This window comes from Ruditapes philippinarum, unplaced genomic scaffold (genome assembly GCF_026571515.1).
Source record: "Ruditapes philippinarum isolate M1 unplaced genomic scaffold, ASM2657151v2 ctg14509_1_1_1_1, whole genome shotgun sequence".
Classification (NCBI taxonomy): Eukaryota; Metazoa; Mollusca; class Bivalvia; order Venerida; family Veneridae; genus Ruditapes; species Ruditapes philippinarum.
The window spans coordinates 1-22,277 of record NW_026866066.1 but is presented as its reverse complement, the minus strand read 5'-3'; the positions used below and the strand labels follow the sequence as shown (position 1 = coordinate 22,277).

The following is a 22,277-nucleotide window of genomic DNA, read 5'->3' as shown; positions in this document are numbered from 1 at the left end:
CTTAGCAAGGTATGGCATTTGTGACAAACTTGTCACTGATAATGGGCCACAATTCTCTTCTGAAATATTTTCAGATTTTGCAAAAGATTGGGGGTTTTCCCACATAACATCCAGCCCACTCCACCCTAACAGTAATGGATTGGCCGAAAAAACAGTGTCGATTATTAAACGGATATTCAGGAAAGCTCAGGAGAGTAACCGAGATCCTTATCTCGCGATACTTGAGTACAGAAACACCCCTCTCGAATGTGGCTTCTCCCCAAATCAATTACTAATGGGTAGAAGAACTAAATCTATTCTACCTACCACAAATTCTCAGTTACAACCCAAAACAGTAAATTGTAAACAGGTACGCGAAAAGATGCAAAAAATAAAGCAGAAACAAAAAAGTTGCTATGATAAAACATCAAAGCAACTACCCCTTCTTACACTTAATGAATATGTCCGCATCAAGGTCAACAAAAACATGGGAACCAGCAAAAGTGATAAAAATTCACAATGACCGATCCTACTCTGTAATAACTCATGCAGGTGGCATTTACCGCAGAAATAGGCGAATGCTTAATAAAACTGAAGAAACTTTCCCAGAAATTCAGGAATTTTCCCCCAACATTTTGGCTAATAACCCTATCACTCCCTCAATTAATGGAAAAATTTCAGAATCACATGATGCTGACCACTCATTGACCTCCAATAAGCCCAGCCCAATTGACCACTATTATCACACACGATCAGGCAGGGAAGTGAAATTGAACAAACGATATTATAATGAGAACATGGTGAACAATTGAAAGAAAAAAAAAATACTGAGTGTTTACTAATAAGAAAACATCACAAACAAAAAAAATAAACTATAAAGAAAAATATATATATAAACTGGAATAAACACATACTTTGTTTGATAAACATAATTATATTTGTATATATAAACTGATTAATTATTTAATTGATATTTAAACATGTGTTATTCTAATGTTATTTTTAAATTGAACCATATTTCTTTATGATTTATTAACAAGTGGATACCATTCAGCTATGTATTTAAAAAGAGGGAAATGTAATGATATTGAGTTATTTTATATTCATATGACCTCTAACCTTAATACTCATTTCTGTAAATTTCCACTGACCACGTTGTGCCTGTAGAATGTTATATCTTGGGAGATTTCCCGCCAATGCATCAGTCCAGATAATAAAACTGACTAGAACACACTTGTGTCTTTTCTCTTATTATATTCACATTTGTGAATCGCATGGACCAACTTTAATAGTATATAAGATATACAAAGAATATTACAATACACCTTATACATTTATAAGTCTCTTAATCTGTTCATTTGAAAATTCTGATCTTCTCAATGACTTTTTTTAAATATCCTCTACTTAAAATTTATTTCAATTAAAATATGTGACCCTTCCTTTATAGTTACACAGCATATGGCTGGATCACAATTCCTTTTTAGTAAATTAATAAAGTATGTCAAGAAGACATTTAACTTTATCAATAGGTTTAATATGGTATTATATATCGGCAATCGGTGAAAAAGAGCTCTTGAAATATTATTTGTACAAATACTGAATAATTTGAAGTGTATTTCAAATAGTTTCCTTCAATATTTCTTTTACGTTCTTAATTGTCATATAGATATGCATGTATAAATGAAGTCAGTATTTTATCCGAGAGTGACTTTTGGCAGTCATTAGCAGTAAACAAGAAGGCAAACCACTAATTGATAAATGTTGAGTACAAATGTACATGTATTAAAATATTTAAAAAATATTAAACAACAGTACTTGTACGGAGCCTATTTGCGACCATTGCATTTTAGGTTAAATATAATGATACTTTTCAAAAGTATTTAATAATGCACACATTTATTAAAAAATAATGAATAGATTTATTTCCCCCGATATTTTTTTAGTTTAATCTTCATGCGTAACCCACACTTACCTGCTATACACACTGGTAGCTACTACCAGCTTTCACAGAATCGATTTTTTACGATGACGTCATAACATGTCCGCCGAAGATAGAGTAGACAGTACAAATTTGAAATAAATCGCATGTATGCGTTAAGACAGGTACAATCTAATATTTTTTCTTGGAGAAATTAGTACTAAAATTTATATTCTATTGATCTTTAGAGGTAATTGAAGTTACGTTCAGGTTTAAGCAGTAAAAATCAGTCCAAACTATCGATAGTGTTACCGGTAGATTTTCCGTGCGTAAAAATGACAGTTAAAATTAGGCGTAACGGTTTGACAGTAAGAAAAAAAGTCTGTAAAATGGGTCAAACCGTTCACGCCAAATTAATTAGGCTAATATATACGCACCTATCAAAATTAAAATAAAAATAGAAAAATTTCAATAGAATTCCTACAGAAAGCCCAAAACAGCAAAATTGAAAATGTTGCAGGCTCAGTTTGATTTCAAATCTGTTCATAAACAGTAATGGAAAGTGCAATTAACCGCCCCCACCGGCTTAAGCAGAATTCCACATTGAACATGCACTGGAACATCTAGATTTTTGAAACAACCGCAGATTTTCAATTCAGTAATATTTTAGTTTCAATGAAATTATACATGTTGTCCTACCTACCCAAGCATGTCCCACTGTACCATATATGGTGTCCCACAGTGCCCCTAGCTCGGGGTACTCTGGGACATTTTAATGACCGTATTCTAATGTATATCTCCAAGTCAACTTAATTATTTTAGGTTCAGTTAGTTATCTGTTACATCCAGTACATATTGTCCTTTTCATCCACGAAAGAGATCATCAATCCTTAAGATATGTTAAGTAGGAGATTGAAAAGCATGATTTTTGTCCCAGAGTGCCCCAGTCTCTCCTATAATTGAAATGACATTGACAGAGAACATGATAATCTTTTGACATTCAACATTTATTTAACGGTTGTAATTGTTAGAAATAAGTGTCGGGGAAAACTTGACTGCTTTTGGAGAGTCCAATCAAACGCAAGAGCTGTCATTCATGACCGGAAATGATGCCACGAAAATATGAGAACCGCCGAAAATATGAGAACAAGGCATATAGGGCCCGTAAGTCTCGTTTACTTTCACTTTCGATTTACCACTTCCGGGTACATCGGCAGACTTATTTACCGTTACGCATATAGGTAACCCGAAGAACTCGAGAGATATAGAAGTTAAATTTGTTTCGGTCCTCTTCAGATTTGAAGGAATGGAAAGCACGGGTCAAAAAATGCAGGTAGGTCAATTATCTGACGGAAAAACGAGGGATTTATAAAGTTTATTAAAACTAGTTTATTTTCGGATAGTGACAATTGTTTCGGATGTTTTGTCAAGTTAGTGAATTCTAGTTGTTTAGCGTTTAGTATTGTTTTAAAACTACCGATGTGAGAAATTTATTCAAACCATTTTAACTTATTGAAATAAACAATGGAGAAACACTTTAATTCTAGTGTATATTAAAGTTATACAAAATTCGGACATTGCACAGTAATTCGGATATTTCTTCCGTTACATTTTATCAAGATTTCAATTACTTACATTAGTATAATAAAACCCAGGTCCCAAGTAAGAGTTTTGATTATTAAATAAAAATTAGATGGATAGATCATAGATTTATTAAAAGTTTAATAGTATTGTTCCATTTCTAACTATGGAGAATAGTATCAAGGCACTAACACTTCTTTTTTTTTATTCTCTTCCTTTTTTTATACATGTTAATATGGTACCTAGCAAATTATGATTGAATTAAAAAATTTAATATTTGAATAAAACATTTCAGATGTGTAGACAGGGAGGTATATGACAAGTATAGAATATACAGTTGTTCACTATGGACCATTAATCAACTGTTTGCACTGCCTATGATCCTGAAATATCTACATGTATACATCAAAGGTAAATACATGTAAAATAATTGTTTAATTTTTAGTTGAGATCGGAGAGATAATCATAAACAATTATCAAAATATTTTAATAATTTTGGATTTCACTGCATGATAATTGATAATAAATAAAACATGAAAAACAGTCATGTTTCACATTTAAGAAGATCAATATTTTTGACTGTTGTATATTTATGTGTTGTTGTTTATCTTTAATGTTTATTTACTTCAAATATGAAATTTTCTGTCAATCATGACCAGCTTATTAAGACTAATGTAAATATCATTTCTAGTGTTTTACTCAGTGAAATATATTCAGGTCTTACACTTGTAACAACATAGTTATTGATTTTTCATTCTGCAGATAAAAAGGAAAAAGATGAAGGAGAATTTGTCCATGAAGACCTTTATTGCAACTACCATCTTCCAGTTCCTTAATTTGAGAATGATATCAGAGAACACACAGTTACAGTGAAATATTAGTTTAATATAAGCCACTGAGAATAGTCAAATGTACTTTCCTGAAGAAGATGAATGACATCCGGCACAAAAATCTTAATGTAAAAGAGTATGATTTTATGTTGTTTGACACTATGATTCCATAATCTTGTTAACTTGTTAATGTTACAATGATAGAAACAGAGTAAAATATCCACATTTCATTGCAGTTTTAAGTATTAAAACTACATGTAGATAGTTACTCTATATATACCAAAGTAGAAAACACACCAGAGATTAGGAATTTTCATGGAATCACAGTATAGTCATATGTCATTATGGACATTTTAAATGACTATGAAGTAAAGATGAAAAAGAAACAGCAAAAACATTATATATCATCTACTACTAATATTGTGAGGTAATCATTGACAAGCTCACAAATTTGCATTCAAAGCTTTGATATCAAGCTGACCATTTTTCAATTAGAATATGATTTATAACTCTATGATAATTTGTTCATGTTAATTTTCAAAGTCTTTACATTTGTAAAAGGAAATATTCTTATTCGTGTATCAGTAGACATTCACAGTGTAAAGATACACTGTCTAAATAACTAATAATAATTTCCAGTGCTTTCCTGAAGTTTTTCTTCCACTGGAATATCATTGTGATATATATGCTAAGCAGTGCACTATAAATTGTGTAAAAATAAAAGTTTATCAAACTTATGAACTGTTTTTTGTTTCTACTATTTGGCATATATTTATAGCAGTACTTGATCATAAGGGTTCATCTGCAAAATAAGTGTCACTGTGTACTTTAATTCTCTAACAGCAATGGCTAGATTGCTTGAATATGCAGGCATTGACTATATTAAATACTATGCATGTCATTTGAATTTTGTCTGTCCTGAAATCGAAACAGACACTATCTAAATAATATTGATGAAAAGTTCTTGACAGCTCTTCAATGACTACATTTACCCATATGTACATGGACAGAAGTTAAAAGCATTGTGTGTTTTTTTAAAACATTGACAATTTTGAAACAGTCCCAATGGGTATATTAATGTATCAGTGATGTAATTGTTTTGTATCAAGTGCAAACCCTAAGTGTTGCATGTTTTGTATAGATAATTCACTTTTGGTCAAATGTCAACAGGTTCAATACATTATAAAACAGGTAATTTGCAACCCAAAGAAGTATATGGTATGTAATAACTGCCCCTCTGATACTAAAATCTTTCAAGGAATGCAGAATTGCAAGTCTTCTCCAATTTTGTGATTAAGAGACAGACTTGGGCTTTCAAGGGCTAGCAAGCTAGTGTTTTGCTACAGAATACTCAACACAGATGAATTGCATTAATATTGTTTACTCTGGTATTACTACCTGCCATATACAATGCAAATCATGGCTTTTCTAAGAGCAGTGAAAGGCTATAACTGGAAGGAAATTTACACATCTTGCCTCAGAAACAAGTTTTTCTTTGAGATGATTTTTATGATATTTAAATGATGGTTATAGATTACATTACTTTTACAATTGCAGTGATCATGGTGATAGTATGAAATGAAACTCAATCAAGATAGAAACATTTTAATGCAGATCATTTATCTTTTTACCATTCTTGTCACCTTACAAGTCTGTTTAAAACAATTTTATCTTAACTGTTTTGAAACTACATGATGCCTGGTTGAAACTGTTTTGGACAGCCATTTGCAGAAGATAAATTGTCTTTGGATGATTAAGTTAATACAAAGTTACAAATGACAGGTTATTTATTTCTCACAAAGACAGGTTATTTATTTCTAACAAAGACAGATATTTTGTTTAACATTTTTACACTGACATATATCTTTGAAATGTCTCCAACCTTAGTTTTTATTAGAATACAAACATTCAGTTAGACAGTTTACACAAGACATGGAGCTTTAAGAAGCTTTAATTCAGTCAAAATATGTAATGGACTGTCATGTCTCTACCACTATGTACTCCAAGACTGTGTATGGACATTTCCTTTCAACTATGTCTGGTGGTATCACTATTTGGTTTCTAATCTGATGGTGAATACTCCAAAATAAATCAAGAGCCATGACAAGTACTCAAGATCCAACCATGAAATCACATACCTGCATATAAAGAAAATTTATCATGAGTTGAAAGCAATAATAATTGGTCAGCTATAAATTTTAATCATTTTCATATTGTTTTGAATAGAAAATAATGTTGAAAAGGAAGAAACACTTCTTGGTGTCCTAGTTTTTGTAGATTTGCTTTGACAACTGATCTTTAAAAATGTGATAGTGACTAAGTTCTTTTAACTATTTACTGAACATGATTTAACTAAAAAATATGACCCACTTACTTGAGAAAAATACTTTAAACAGCATTTTACCTGAATTAACTACATATGCCATACTGTTTGTTTATTTAGCTACACTGTAATTATTTACAAAAACGAGAACATTATGTTATACAAGAATATTTACTTTTCATTAATGTAGTTGAAGTAGCTTTAAGTATATATTTCTTACCAAAACGATTTTACAGCAGAGCATGCATGTGTATTTACATCGGATACTGACGTCTTTCATCTCACCAATGTCCTCGGTTTAAATATCTACACAAGCAAAATATTTCATTAAATTTAATGACAATTTAAATTGGTACTATACAGCTTGACTATTTGTGCTATATAAAGATAATAATAATAATAAACAATATTTTCAGTTAGAAGAAAATATATTCAACTAAAACACACCGATAATCATATTGAAACGTTTTATCCGAAATATGCGCTGTCCGAAATTTCTAAACATTATATACTTCTGAGAGATAATCAGGTAGCGCTATAGAAAATTGATAAAATCAAATTCACCAGTCTGAAGTTAGATGCGAATGATGATGTATCAAATAACAAATTTATTAGATTTACATGGACATGAAAATATTACAACATTTATTGTGATAAACTGAATTCGAAATGACACACCCACCTGAAGATTATACGAAGTTGTCTTTCATTGATACTTGTTCACAAGATGAAACTATTTGCATTTCGTTACAAAACAAAAAACTCTGCCAATTTCCACATATCCTTTGTTTTTCCGTGTAAGTTTTACTTTCCCACTAAGAGTTGTGGGCATTTCTAAAAATAGACCTGTGACGTATGATGACGTCACAGAAACAAGCATGGAAATTACCTGAAAATGTTTAACTATAAATTTGTATTTTGCACTGTCATGATCTTTCATGCATCTCTTAACACTTATTTCCGAATATCTAGCTCATTTTATAAAGGTACTATTTTGCATTCACATGCATTTTGCTTTTCCTTGAGTGACGTGGCTAACAATTGTATGTCAACCGTATTGCAAGAAAACATTTGTCAAATCTCAGTGAACTATTTCAAGTTACCAATTTACTAAACATCAGCCTCCTATCTTTAACGATTAAGAGGCAGTTTTGATTAATTTATGCAGTACTTAACAGTCCTCAATAAGATCAATTAAAGTTTGTAATCAAACTTACAAATAAAACATTAGGGCAACTTTCATTCTGCCTTCAAAATCTTTTATACATTAACAAAATTGTAACAGGGCATTTTTTGTCAAAATTGTGAAGGGGCCTGGACCTGTTCATTTTGTGGAAAAAAGCGTGATTTGTCGTAAAATTGTGAATTTTTTTTCCATATTATTTGGCATTTAGCAACATTATAAAACCGGAAAAACTGCTTCAAGTCGGTACTTTAACCTGCTTAACATGTGCACGGATTTATATTACATGTAATTTAAATCCGTGACATGTGCTAAAACCATTTCACTTGATTAAAACTATTTCTGTGTTCTTGAAATTGGCGTGAATCATGTTTTACCGGAATGAAAACAATGTATTTCAATGACAAAGTCCCAATATTTTGTGTTTCTTTTGAAATTGTGAATTTTTTTCCGCCACTTTGTGAAAAAAAAGAGTGCAATTTTGAATTGTGAAGGGGCCTTATATCGACCCCTGTTATAGAAGGAAAAAAAGCCCTGAAAAAGACACAGATACAACAAATGATTTCAAAATTTAATTAAAGATTGATAATGAATCGATAATAGATATAATGATGCCAATGACCCAGTGTTAGTGTATATTTCAATGAATTATTAGTTCAGTGAGACTATCTGTGCACAATATTTTATTTGAGGCCTAGCTGTAAACAGACAAAAGGTAACAACAGAGTTCAATTAGACTGTAAGAAAAGAAAAAGAAGGCGATGGCCCTCTAGTTCAGCAGCATTCCTCCAGATTCATGCTAATTTTCCTGAAAAATTTGATAATGTATTTAAAAAACTAAAATTTTGTGAAGTGAACAAAGAAAATAATTTTCACATTTTACCCATGTTTATTTAGCAAGAAGTGGTCAAAATATGCAAAATAGCCCTTACTGAAATATGATAAAAAATACTGTGAACTCGGTCATAATTTCTCATAAATTGCACATAAAATTGAAATTAATACACCTAAGTATCTTGAACATTTTACGTTTTCTTAAATTTCAGTCCTTTTTTTCTGAAGTTTGATTTTCTTGAAATATTTCTTCTCTGAATGTTTGACATTTATATAAGTATGATTAAATCATTGTTCAAAGCAATCTAAAGTTAATCCTTAATCGGCAGTAAAATTAACAATAGAGTTACAATTAGTAATCTGCATCTATGTCCCTGGTTAAAGTAAGTTTAACCTTTAATAGTACCCGCTGCGTTAGTTAATTTCTTTTAGTAATCGATCTGTCCAGCTTTGAATTTGGAGCATTACATTGAAAAAGATATAAGGGATTTCAATATCAAAATACAAACAAGAATTTGTAACAGAGGTAATTACCAACGTCCCCAGCCTCGGGGAAGTTTGAGCTTGTGGTATTTTTAATTTCAACTTTTCGGCATTTTCTAGTTGGGTGGTTCCAATATTCTTACTTGAATAATGTTGTTCAAATCACCCTTAGGATATGTTGCCTGCTTTTTAAATTTGTCTTTTGACGTCTTATCTGTGATATGCAGGCTTCATAACCTCAGATCCCCTTTCAATATTCCATTTTATTTAGTTCCGCCCATTGTTTTCTCGTTTAGGGCAAAAGCATTCTGTTACTTTAGGACCATACGCCGCTTTTCATGGCATGGCACTATTGTGCACATTGAAGGTTCCATGATAACAGCCGTATGAACACATCTGCACCCTAACCAAAAAAAAGGCTCTCTGGTGAACATTGCGGCAAGTTTGCCGCAAACATTGCGGTGAGTTTGCGGTAAACTGCTTTCAGCAATTATTTACCATGCAAATGAGGTTTGCGGCAAATTTGCCGCAACTAATGAGGTTAGCGGCAAATTTGCCGCAAACTATAGGGGGCGGTAGCTTCTGTTTGCGGCAAATTTACTGCAAACCTCATTTGCATGGTAAAAGTTTGGAGATGTTCGCCAAAAGTTTGCGGCAAATTTGCAGCAAACTTCATTTGCATAGTAAGTTTGCGGAGGTTCGCCAGAAGCTTTCGGTAACACTGCGGCAAACTTCATTTGCATATTTGCCAGTTTCAGCAAATATGTTCTGGCGATATTTTGGCGAACATTTTGGTAAAGTTCTGGCGAACAATTTTTTTCAAACATTGGAATAATTAAAACTAGCTGAATTATAAGAAAACAAATACATATTGGTTTAACACATTTTTTCAATAGAAAATAAAAGAAATATTACAAACATATCAGTAGAATAAAATGAAATTTGATAAATTTGTAAAATAAAGAAATTAATTCCCCAGTTAAAAAAAGAGATAAATTTTACACACATTTTATTAGCAACTGATTCTTTACATATTTGACTTTCATAAATTTCCACTCTTTAGTTATGATGCTATCATGCATTGTTCATATTACTTAATAATCAATTAAAACAAGAGCCTATTGAACCAGGGTGATCCTCCCCCGACTAGGATTTGGACACAGAAAAGTATATCTTTTGAAGTTTCAGGGTTATGTCCCAGACAAAGTTCAAAGTCTGATAATTCCAAAATAGTTGTAAAATCACACTTCAAATAACGACGCTATGGGCCAGACACATTTTTGCTTCAAGGTCATGCTGTGACCTTGACCTTCAAGGTAATGACCCAAATGTTGCGTGTGACATATCATCTCAATATGGTGATCATTTCGGTGAAATAGTTGTAAAATCCGACTTCAAATAACGAATTTATGGGCTGGACACCATTTTGCTTCAATGTCATGTTGCGACCTTGACCTTCAAGGTATTGACCCAAATGGTGTGTGCAACACATCGTCTCAATATGGTGATCATTTCTGTGAAATAGTTGTAAAATCCGACATCAAATAACCAAGATATTGGCCGGACACAATTTTTGTTCAAGGTCATGGTGTGACCTTGAACTTCAAGGTAGCGACCCAAATGTTGCGGGCGACACGTCGTCTCAATATGGTGATCATTTCTGTGAAATAGTTTTAAAATCCAACTTGAAATAACAAAGTTATGGGCTGGACACGAATTCGGGTTCGTATGTACGTACAGACAGACGGACAGACAACCCGATGACTATATGCTCCCCCGAAATTTTTCGGGGAGCATAAAAACAATGTTTGACAATAGCTATTATTCAGCACATGTTGCAGTATTTCTTAGCACCAAAAATGGGAAATATAATATTGTTGTAAAAGCTAAAAATCAGAAAAGTTACAGTTTGAAATCTTCTATCTGGACAAAAAGTTTCATTCAAACATGAACTGGCATGGAATAACATACATACTTCGACATCCACTTAGACAAATCACTATTAATAACAATAAATACTAACAATAGCGTTATGTGTTATGCAAAAACAAACTAGACCAATAATGGCTTTCAAAATTGTAAAAATGAATCTCAAAAATATATTTTGGTCTTATACAAACAACATATTTCATGGACATAATACCTTCAGATTTAAACTCATGCCATATAACATTATGATTGTGAGCAAAACAATATCTGACACGAACAATTATGGCTTTCAAAATTGTTAAAATTAATCACAACAATATATTTGGGTCTTATACAAACAACTAATTTCATAGACATAATTTTTTTGTTTGTTTGTTTTGGGTTTTTACGTCACATCGACACAGTATAGGTCATATCGTGACGTTCAGGTGCCCTTCCTTGCATTATTTCAGGCACGAACGGGTATCTGAGTAGAACCACCGACGTTCAGTTAAGCTAGCTGGATAGCTTCCTCACATGAAAGAATCCAAAGTCCCTGTCGGGATTCCAACCCACAGTGGTGAGGGGCAAGTGGTTTGAAGTCAATGACCTTAATCACTCGGCCACGGACGCCCCTCATAGACATAATAACTAAAGATTTAAACTAAATGTCTTTAGTCATGTCATATAACGATTGCAAGCAAAACAAAAACAGACTAGAGCAATAATGGCTTTTAAAATTGTAAAAATGAATCTTAACAATATTTTTGGGTCTTATACAAATATAGACATAATTATTAAAGATTAAAACTAAATGTCTTTAGTCATGTCATATAACGATTGCAAGCAAAACAAAAACTGACTAGAACAATAATGGCTTTCAAATGTGTAAAAATGAATCTTAACAATATATTTGGGTCTTATACAAACATAAACATAATAACTGAAGAATAAAACTAAATGTCTTTAGTCATGTCATATAACAATTGCAAGCAAAACAAAAACTGACTAGACAATATTGTAAGTTTGCATGAAATTGGCTTGGCAATTTATGAGATGTTGTTTAAAGATCAAGTTTACGGAGGAATGATAGACAAAAGCTCGCAATGTCACTTTGTAAGCTAAAAACGCACTACTTTACTCTTTCACTCTTCCAAGTTTCAGTGCCCTGGCCATTGTGTGTATTTTGGTGTTGACTGCTTTGGTGACTAAGCTACTCTCCATATTTAGTTTATTGATGCAGTACACTGAAAAAAAGAAGGTTTATTTTTCATTTACATGTTACCATGTTTATACTGAATAAAACTAGAACTATCACTGAAGGTGAATGATACCCCAAAACCCCACCTTGAAATAAAGTGGCAGTAATCTATTAGTAAAGCCCACCTACAAATGAAGAAAATAAACACCAAAGGCAATTATTATTTATTGGTCAATACACTGGTGCTGGCTTGATTTTGATCTGTTGGGATGAACATGTATTTGCATTGCAAAACCTAGATTTATTTACAAATGACAAGTGGCTCATATATTATAAGTTTATCTAACTTAGTTAAGAAATCAAGGTATTATGTTAAAAACACACCAAAATAACAAACAAGAGCGATCAGTGATCACATGTGTCGCCTCATGATGGCCAATTTCATGTTGGGACAAGTTTTGTGACAGTAGGACAGACAGACAGACAGTGCACAACTAGACTTGGTACTGATCATTCCTTTAAAGTTTGGATGAAATTGCACCAGTAGTTTTTGAGGAGTAGTCCGGACAAGTTTTGTGACGGACGGACAGACAGACAGACGACGGAGAAATGATCCCTATATGTCGCCACTACTCCGTAGAGGCGACACAAAAATGATGCATGCTGTGAACATGACAGCCAGGTCAGAGCTCAAAGTTAAAACCAGGGTCATTCAAATAACCATTAGGATTTTTCTTCTAAATGCCACTGTTTGAAAGAACAATGTTGACTAACCAGTCTTACTTGTATGCAAAACTCACTTTTTCAATTATACATCAATAACAGTGGTTAAAATATACACAGATACTTTTCTGACAAATTCTAAATCATTACTGACATGATAACTGAGAAAAACTAGAAATGTGTCAATAGGACACGGATGCCCCCACAAGCCACTGTTCTGTCAATCTTATGACTCTAGGTCAAATAGTTTTTGGACTACATGTGCCACAAGTTGAAAACTAAAAATCAACAAAGGGCCATAATTCTGTTAAATTTGGTTGCAGCAAAAATTCCTTTATTACCATCTACACATTAAGTTTGTTAATCCCTGGAAGTTTAAGCAAAATCTGCCATCCGGTTAAAGAGGAGTTGCGTTCACAAAATTTCTACATAGTATATAGTGAAAAAATCAACAAAGGGCCATAATTCTGTTAAATTTGGTTGCAGCAAATATTCCTTCCTTTACTACCATCTACACATTAAGGTTGTTCATCTCTGGAAGTTTAAGCAAAATCTGCCATCCGGTTTAAGAGGAGTTGCTTTCACAAAATTTCTACATAGTATATAGTAAAAAATCAACAAAGGGCCATAATTCTGTTAAATTTGGTCGCAGCGAAAATTCTTTCCTTAACTACCATCTACACATTAAGGTTGTTCATCCCTGTAAGTTTAAGCAAAATCTGCCGTCCGGTTTAAGAGGAGTTGCGTTCACAAGATTTTGGGACGAACTGACAAGTGCAACGTTATATGCTCCCACATTGTGGGGGCATAAAAATAATCTTATTTTACTTACATGTTAAACTGTCAAATCCTCTTTTGTGCCAGGCAGTATCTACTGAATTGGACATACCACTGCTGGTTTTACAGGGAAATTTCGGGGAAAGTCTTAATCTGCTGTGAGGTTTTTCAAGATGTGGACCACTTCTGATTTGTTTTCAACCTTTGACTGTCTGTGAGAACTGTAATTGTAAAAATATTTCAAAAATATTTTCTGTAATTTAAAATTCATCTTTAAACGTAATATTGACAAATATTGAGAAACTACACCAATGAATTGACAATAACTTATTTATAATTAATGTAACACAATGTTCATACTAGAATTAGTTTTGTTAATTATTATTATATTAATGCTGATTGCACGACTTTTTCCTGACCAATTTTAGTAATCACTTTTATGAAATAATTCGGACTGCATATCGATTATTCATCACATGAAGACACATCAAATTGTTTCTATTGAAGACGACCCCAAATAGCATTACAAAATTATCACAGTATTATCATTTAATTGCTACACCATGATTATAAATATATATAAAAAAAACCTCATAGATTTCAACTTACAGTTTAATAGCAATTTTTGTTTGATGTATTGTTGAGGATTGTTCATCACAATTGTATAAATCTGACCATTCACTGTCATTTGTAACTGTAGCATCTGACTGAAGAATAGACTTTGAATAAAAAAAAAATACATATGTACAAACAGTATATGGAGAGATATTCATATATTGAAGCAACTGACATAACACAAACAGTTCAACAACACCAGTCAGTTTTGCATAGTCCTTTACTTTCGTAAATAAACAAAATACAGAAAACAAACTACCAGTACTCACTTTAGTGCTGGCGAGGCATCTGGCAAAGGACATCCTCCAAGATCTTGTCAATAAAAGATCTTCCATGATGTTGTGTTCTGATACCATTGATTCTTCATGATGCACATCCCTTAAAAAGAATGCATGTATTTAATAAGAATTTTAGTCTTAAACCAATGAAGGTAAAATATGATAAACAAGATCAACAAGGAAAGGCGACGTTCAATGAATGCAACCCCCATATGACCCAGCAACATTACCAATGGCAAGGAGCCCAGGCGGACCAAGTTTGTCATGTAGAAATAAATACTTTTTTTAAACAAGATTGCATTTGAGAAAAATGCTATGCCACCGCATTAATACAACACTAAATAGTAGTGTAGGAACAGATTTTCTTTGTTTCTATACAATTTTGAAGATTGTCATAATGCATAGATCCCTGACCTATCTAATTCTTATTATCAGATTAGTTAAATCTGTTGTTAACTCAATAAAAGATCAGAGTAGGAATATATCAATGCACTTGAGTCTAGTGAATTTGGTGTTGAAGGTCATATTTCACACAGCCTAAATTTCATGACCACATCAAAGGACAACATAGTAAGACACTTTGTCAAAATCTAGGTCAGCTGAAATCAAAGTTCACTTAACATCTTAATCTGTACACATGGTTCAAATTTCATAGCTGTACATCAAAGGACAAGAAAGTAGGTCACATCATCAAAATCTAGTTCACCTGATATCAAAGTTCAATTTTACAACTAAAACTGTGCACATGGTCAAAATTTCATTGCTGTACATCAAAGGACAAGAAAGAGTAGGTCACTGTCCCCTTGGGCAAGGCAAAATTTTGGACCCAAGGGTTTAATTCAAAACAATCTTGATACAGGTCCACCAAACAACATTTCAAGTCAAATATCTAAGCTGTTAGCTCTCTCCTATTCAGAAAGATTTGTTTATTTTCTGTTTTTACTATGTGAACATAATGAGAATCACTGCCCCTGGGCAGGGCCAATTTTAACACTAGGGGCATAATTAAAAACAACTTTAGTAGAGAACCCATAGAATATATTATAGAGCAAACATCAAAGCTCTATGCCTTGTACCTTCAGACAAAAATATTTCTTTTTTTTTTTACTATATGTACATAGTGAAAATCAATGACTCCTGGGTGGGCCAATTTTGACCCCAGGGCTATAATGTGTACAATCTTGCTACAGGTTCACTACATAATGTTTCATGCAAAATATCTTAACTCTAGCCTTTGTAAATTTAGAGAAGATGTTTTTTTAAGTTTTTACTATATATACATATAAGGAAAACCTATGGCCCATGGGCGGGTCTTATTTTGACACAATCTGAGGCAAAATTTGAACAACTTTGGTAGAGTACCTATAGATGATATCATTTAACAAATATTCAAGCTCTAAGCCTTGTACCTTCAGACAATAAGATTTTTTTATTTTTTACTATATGTATATATTGAAAATCAATGACCCCGGGGCAGGGGCAATTTTGACCCCAGGGCTATATTTTGAACAATCTTGCTAGAAGTTCACTTCACAATGTTTCATGCAAAATATCTAACCTCTAGCATTTGCTAGAAGAAATTATTTTACTATAAAGTTTTTACTATATACATATAAGGAAAACCAATGACCCCCGGGGCAGGGCCGATTTTGACCCCAGGGCTATAATTTTGAACAATCTGAGTAGAGGTCTACCAGACAATGCCTTATGCAAAATATCTAAGCTCACAGCCTTTTGGGTCTTTACAAGAAGGTATTTTAAGTTTTTACTATATGTACATATAGTGAAAATCAATGACCCCCGGGGCGGGGCCGATTTTGACCCCAGGGCTATAATTTGAACAATCTTGGTAAGGGTCTATCAGACAATGCCTTATGCAAAATATCTAAGCTCTAGGCCTTTTGGGTCTTTTACAAGAAGTTATTTTAAGTTTTTTACTACATGTACATATAGTGAAAATCAATGACCCCCGGGGCGGGGCCGATTTTGACCCCAGGGTTAAAATTTGATTAATCTTGGTAGACCTCTACCAGACAATGCCTTATGCAAAATATCTAAGCTCTAGGCCTTTTGGGTCTTTACAAGAAGGTATTTTAAGTTTTTACTATATGTACATATAGTGAAAAATCAATGACCCCCGGGCGGGGCCGATTTTGACCCCAGGGTTATAATTTGAACAATCTCGGTAGAGGTCTACCAGACAATGCCTTATGCAAAATATCTAAGCTCTAGGCCTTTTGGGTCTTTACAAGAAGATTTTTTTTAAATTTATTCTTATAATTCCTTTTGGTTGCCATGGCAACCAGATTTCTCCATGGAATGAAATTCTTTGAACAACTTTGGAAGCCCTTCACCCAAGGATCAATCCTGCCAAGTTTGGTTGAAATTGGACAAGTGGTTTTTCACAAGAAGATTTTTTAAGTTCACTATATAATCTATATAACACACACACACACAAACAAACACACACACAGGTGAATCGCTATATGCCACCGCATCGCAGATGCTGCGGTGGCATAAAAACAATTACACATTCATGTTATTTTGAAACTAGAAATGTGTCCATAGGACACGGGTGCCCCCACCGCAACACTGTTCTGTCAATCTTTTTACTAAGTCAAGGGAAATAACTCTACAAATACTGGATAAATCCACAAGCGAAACCCCAGGTGCAAATCTAAAATATGCTGAGCAACCTGCCCATAAGGTTTATTGACTATGTCAAATCCTTTTTGAGAAACTTTCGACACAAGTTGAAAATTGCAAAAATTTTCTAAGTGACGGACAATAACTCTAAAAATACTAAATAAATCCAGACGAAAATACCTGGTGCACAACTGCACATGCTAATCAATATTCCTGTAAAGTTACATGACTCTAGGTAAAATACTTTTTGAGTTATGTGCGACACATGTTGAAAATTGCCAAATTTTACTTAGTCAAGGGCAATAACTCTGAAAATATTAAAAATATCCAGACGAAAATACCCAGGTGCACAACTACACATGCTGATCAACATTCCTGTAAAGTTTCATGACTCTAGGTCAAATACTTTTTGAGTTATGTGCGACACAAGTTGAAAATTGCAAAATTTTACTAAGTCAAGGGCAATGCACACGAAAATACCCAGGTGCACAACTACACATTCTGATCAACATTCCTGTAAAGTTTCATGACTCCAGGGCTCATCCGGAAGGGCGATTCAGGCGAAAACTTCGCCGTGTATATTCCAATTTCGCTCTTCCGATTGATCAAAGAGAAGTCAACATCGCCGATAAAATCTTAATTCCCAAATAGTAATTACTTAGCGATGTAAAGAGCAGAGATTGTATCCGCCCATATGACGACCGCTAATTATCATTATCCAATCAGAGCGTCGCTTTATACTACCCTTCTACCTGTAAGCGAAGCGATAGACCGCCTACTCTTAACAGTAAATAATGAGAGCATCGGCCCGAAACGGTATAATTGTGTGTTTATACGGGATTTGGCGATAATTATACATTGTTTTTTCCCCGATTATCTAAACACGTGCAATCTTCCCTAATTGATATACACGATGCACTTCGATGGTGGGTTTTTAACCCGAGTAAAGGCGATGTGCAATGATATTTTCACGGCTATCACAAAACTGTTAGTCAATTAAAAATAATCAATTTCGACCGGATTAAAAGCTTAATCATAGTTTTGAATGATTTCAGTCTGTTAACATCAATTTTTTACTGTAAAATTGTTATGTCGCTCACGTCATGGCTACAGGGCGAAATGTCCAAACATAGCAGTAAAAGAAAGTTACTGATTCTGATACACCTATGCGAAAATTTAAGAAAACCATTTCGCAAAAATCTTGCGATTGGTATGTTGTAGACAGTGGGGGTGTTTGGCATTGTTTACAAATTTGACACAGTTTACGCACGTGGGCAAGACATCCCGGCTAAACTACATATCGGTCGTATATCATGTAACGTATATAACAACAAAATTTGTCAAGAAGAAGAGTTCTTATTGTTTCAATATACATGTACATATTTGTTTTAATGTCGTAAATATGACGCTCAGGTTAAGATTTATCAATATTGTAAAATCTAAAAAGCATTATTTATAAAGATATTACCGAATTTAACATTTCATGAAAATAAAGGGAGGTAATTAGAAATTAATTTTCTACAATTTCTCAGTCAAATTTTTCAATAAGAAATGAATATATGTAATTTTTAGTGATCAAATATAATGTGCACAAATGTTTGCAAATACATATTTTACATATTCTTTGATGTTTGAAAATTGTTTTATAAGCATAATTATATGCATATAAATCTGACATTACAACATTCAGGACTTTCAAAGAAATTTCTGTTACCAGAACAGAATAGAACAGATTTTATTAATCAATATCCAAGGTGACTTCATCTTCTAATAAAAGTGAGGAAAGAAAAAATATGAAATTGATTATATCATCATATCTTTTCTTACAAATGTACATGAAAATATATAAACACATATTTAGAGAAAGCTTATAAATAGCTGATCAATAGATATCAAAAATAATTTTTTATATTCATATTTGCAGCTCAAAAACATTTAGATGCCATTGCCAGATCTACTACTAATTAATCTACTTTTAATTAATACTACTATTAATTAATCTACTATTTATTAATAAACTGGAGAAATATTATAAGTGATGTTAATTGTGTTTATATTATAAGGATGTATAGCCATGCATGTTAATGCATATACATTGGGTTGTTTCCCTTCTCCCTAATTTTCGCGAGGAAGTCACTTCTCCCTAAAATTTCCCCCCAGGATGAGCCCTGGACTCTAGGTCAAATACTTTTTGAGTTACGTGCGACACAAGTTGAAAATTGCAAAATTTTACTAAGTCAAGGGCAATAACTCTGAAAATATTAAAAATATCCAGACGAAAATACCCAGGTGCACAACTACACATGCTGATCAACATTCCTGTAAAGTTTCATGACTGTAGGTCAAATACGTTTTGAGTTACATGCGACACAAGTTGAACATTGCAAAATTTTACTAAGTCAAGGGCAATAACTCTGAAAATACTAAAAATATCCAGACCAAAATACCCAGGTGCACAACTACACATGCTGATCAACATTCCTGTAAAGTTTCATGACTCTAGGTCAAATACTTTTTGAGTTACGTGCGACACAAAAGTGAACGGAAGGACGGACGGAAGGACGGACAGACGGACAAGGGTAAATCTAAATGCCCGCCACTAACGTGGGGGCACAAAAAGAAATATGTACATGAATATAGAGTAACATGCAAAAACAACAAAGCCATTGTTTAAAAATTCTTTTCTCATATATATATGGATTGTATAATATTCTTTGGTTCCCCTAAACACGAGTATACCAGCAATATAGGATTATTACCATGATAAGCTGCATAGACATAATAATTACAAAAATAATTTTTTCAAATTCTTCCCAATTCAATTACATGTTATTTCGAAAATATCATTGTAAATGTGTCTTACTCAATTTCCTTGATCTTTCGCAGCAGATTCTGTTGACATAGACAGATAGAAGCCACTGTCTCAATGATATTTCCAACACGTCTCTCCATTTCTTTTCATGTTTTTATTTCCAATTGTTGGTATATTGAGTGTTGACAACAAATTGTTGACCCTCCCCTCACCGGCCACCTATACTATCAATCATTGCTGTAAGAAAATGAAAAGAAACAAATTATTTCATTTTAAGTATACAAATATTTTGTCAAAAAAAAACTTCACATGGATTGTAAATTACATTTAACCATGATAATAACACATTGCATAAATTTATATAGAGCTATTTTTTAGCTGCCTCATGTACATTGTATGTTGAATATTACTGTGACTGTGGGTATTGGCAGCCTAGTGAAAACTGTGTCTTTTATATAATGTACATGTAGGATTCTGTAATGTCTTAATAAAAATTGCATTGTTGCAAGATTTAATTTAGCAACGTTTTATCATTTGTTTTTCAAATTTCTCAGTGACTTTGGGGAAATTAAAACAGTTCAGAAGGAAGTTTATAAAAAATTTCACAATAGGAAGTGGCTAGCTGTACAGGCCTGTATGGCTAGCCAAAAGTTCTAGCCGTACGTGAGTCATGTACGACTACTCGACTAGCCAGGACACACTGTATTGGCTAGCCGTACGGCACTTTTCAAAATTAAATGGAGTACGTGAGTCACGTACGGCTAGAACTTTTGGCTAGCCGTACCGGCCCGTACGGCTAGCCACTTCTTTCACAATAAGGAGTAGTGTTTTACAGCTCAAGCCTCAACACAAACAAGATACATGTATTCTGTATAATAAATTAATTATTTATAAATCTGAAACATAAATTTGGTCCGCATAATTTTACATCATTGGAAGACAAGTAGATAAACACTGATAAATGTATATTCATTTTGGTTAGCTTAAGGTCTTGAACGCTGAAGATAACCCCGTAGGGAAAGTCCACCAATAATCGTGCCAGGAATCTGACACGCTCGTATTTATTCATCGAACATGCCATGATTGGCATGAAGTAAAGTGAAGCATACCTTGATAAAACTATATATAATCTGTTTATAATCTGTTGTTAATCTAAAGTATGATGCAATACATTAATCGCTTACCTGGTCCTAATTTTGTGTTGACAACGAAACATGGCATTCCAACTTTCCCAGGTCTTCAATCTACTACTACTAGAGTCTGTGTAAGTGTTTTTCCATAGGGAACACATTATTCACATGACCGCATAATTTCTGTGTTTCGACATTTCACATACAAATATCCAGACACACCCTGTTTAAATTCACCTAACATGTTGTCAAAAGTTAATGGTAGCCTACTGGTCCAAGTCTACATTTTTTACAAAATCTTAGGGTTGACCGTAACACGCCAAACTCGAGACTCAACGATTCTTCTTCGCTTTTTCCAACCCTCATTATCAACCGATTTAGGAAGAGTTGATGTTTTGTAGAGCTGGTTTGGTTGACCCGTAATACTGGTTACCTGCACTATAGTTATGTTCTATAATTAAGTCGCAATACTTGGGTTTTCTGCATCTTTTTACACTTTTTTGAATCGACCGAGCGTATCACGCCTGTAAGACGCCATGTTAGATATCTACGGAAATTACGTCATTTTCTTGGGGAATACTACCACGTGACCGGGGATATCCGCTATTATTAGAATTCCGACTTTATACGTAAACAAACGAAGTTCGTTACGATAAATTGCGAGATATGGCGGTAATTGTCGAAGATTGCCGATTTCATTATGGGTCTTCTACCTTATAATTTTTTAACTGTTATTGTGAACTACAATACCCTCCATGATACATATGATGTTTCAATTTGATAACTCTTAGGCAAAAAATAAATAGAGGATATTCAAGTTTTTTCTATAAATACATGATTTATTTTCATCGAGTGGTATGAAAATAAATATTTCATGAGTGGCGGTAGCCACGAGTGAAATATGGTAATTTTCATGCCACAAGATGAAAATAAATCATGTATTTATAGAGAAAACTTGAATTTTTTATTATGTACATTTTTCTCTTTTTTTTGCGAATAAATTTAAAAAAACTTTCCCTTAAATTTGTGTACTGGTAGAATTTAAAAGAAATTTTA

General features: G+C 33.2%; 1 protein-coding gene and 1 long non-coding RNA gene across 2 annotated transcripts; both read right to left on the bottom strand.

The window, feature by feature from the left end:
• Positions 1-5,897: 5,897 nt before the first annotated feature.
• On the bottom strand, positions 5,898-6,926 carry LOC132731152 (uncharacterized). Its single transcript, XR_009625842.1, has 2 exons — positions 6,852-6,926; positions 5,898-6,446 (listed from the first exon to the last, which is right to left on the bottom strand). It is a non-coding gene; the product is annotated as an uncharacterized LOC132731152 (long non-coding RNA).
• A 3,076-nt stretch (positions 6,927-10,002) lies between these two features.
• Positions 10,003-20,298, bottom strand: LOC132731151 (uncharacterized). The gene is made up of 5 exons (XM_060717278.1): positions 20,143-20,298; positions 14,625-14,733; positions 14,350-14,459; positions 13,796-13,961; positions 10,003-12,286 (listed from the first exon to the last, which is right to left on the bottom strand). The coding sequence occupies exons 1-4, from the start codon at positions 20,229-20,231 to the stop codon at positions 13,889-13,891; spliced, it is 381 nt and encodes a 126-aa protein (XP_060573261.1). The 5' UTR covers positions 20,232-20,298; the 3' UTR covers positions 10,003-12,286; positions 13,796-13,888.
• Between the last annotated feature and the right edge of the window lie 1,979 nt (positions 20,299-22,277).

What these genes read in the sequence shown, in the direction of transcription:
- LOC132731151 (XM_060717278.1), bottom strand. Translation starts at nt 20,231, where the DNA reads ATGGAGAGACGTGTTGGAAATATCATTGAGACAGTGGCTTCTATCTGT. An exon ending in CGAAAGATCAAGGAAATTGA is followed by an intron (nt 14,734 to 20,142) that starts GTAAGACACATT and finishes ATTCTTTTTAAG; the next exon opens with GGATGTGCATCATGAAGAAT. An exon ending in GATGCCTCGCCAGCACTAAA is followed by an intron (nt 14,460 to 14,624) that starts GTGAGTACTGGT and finishes TTTTATTCAAAG; the next exon opens with TCTATTCTTCAGTCAGATGC.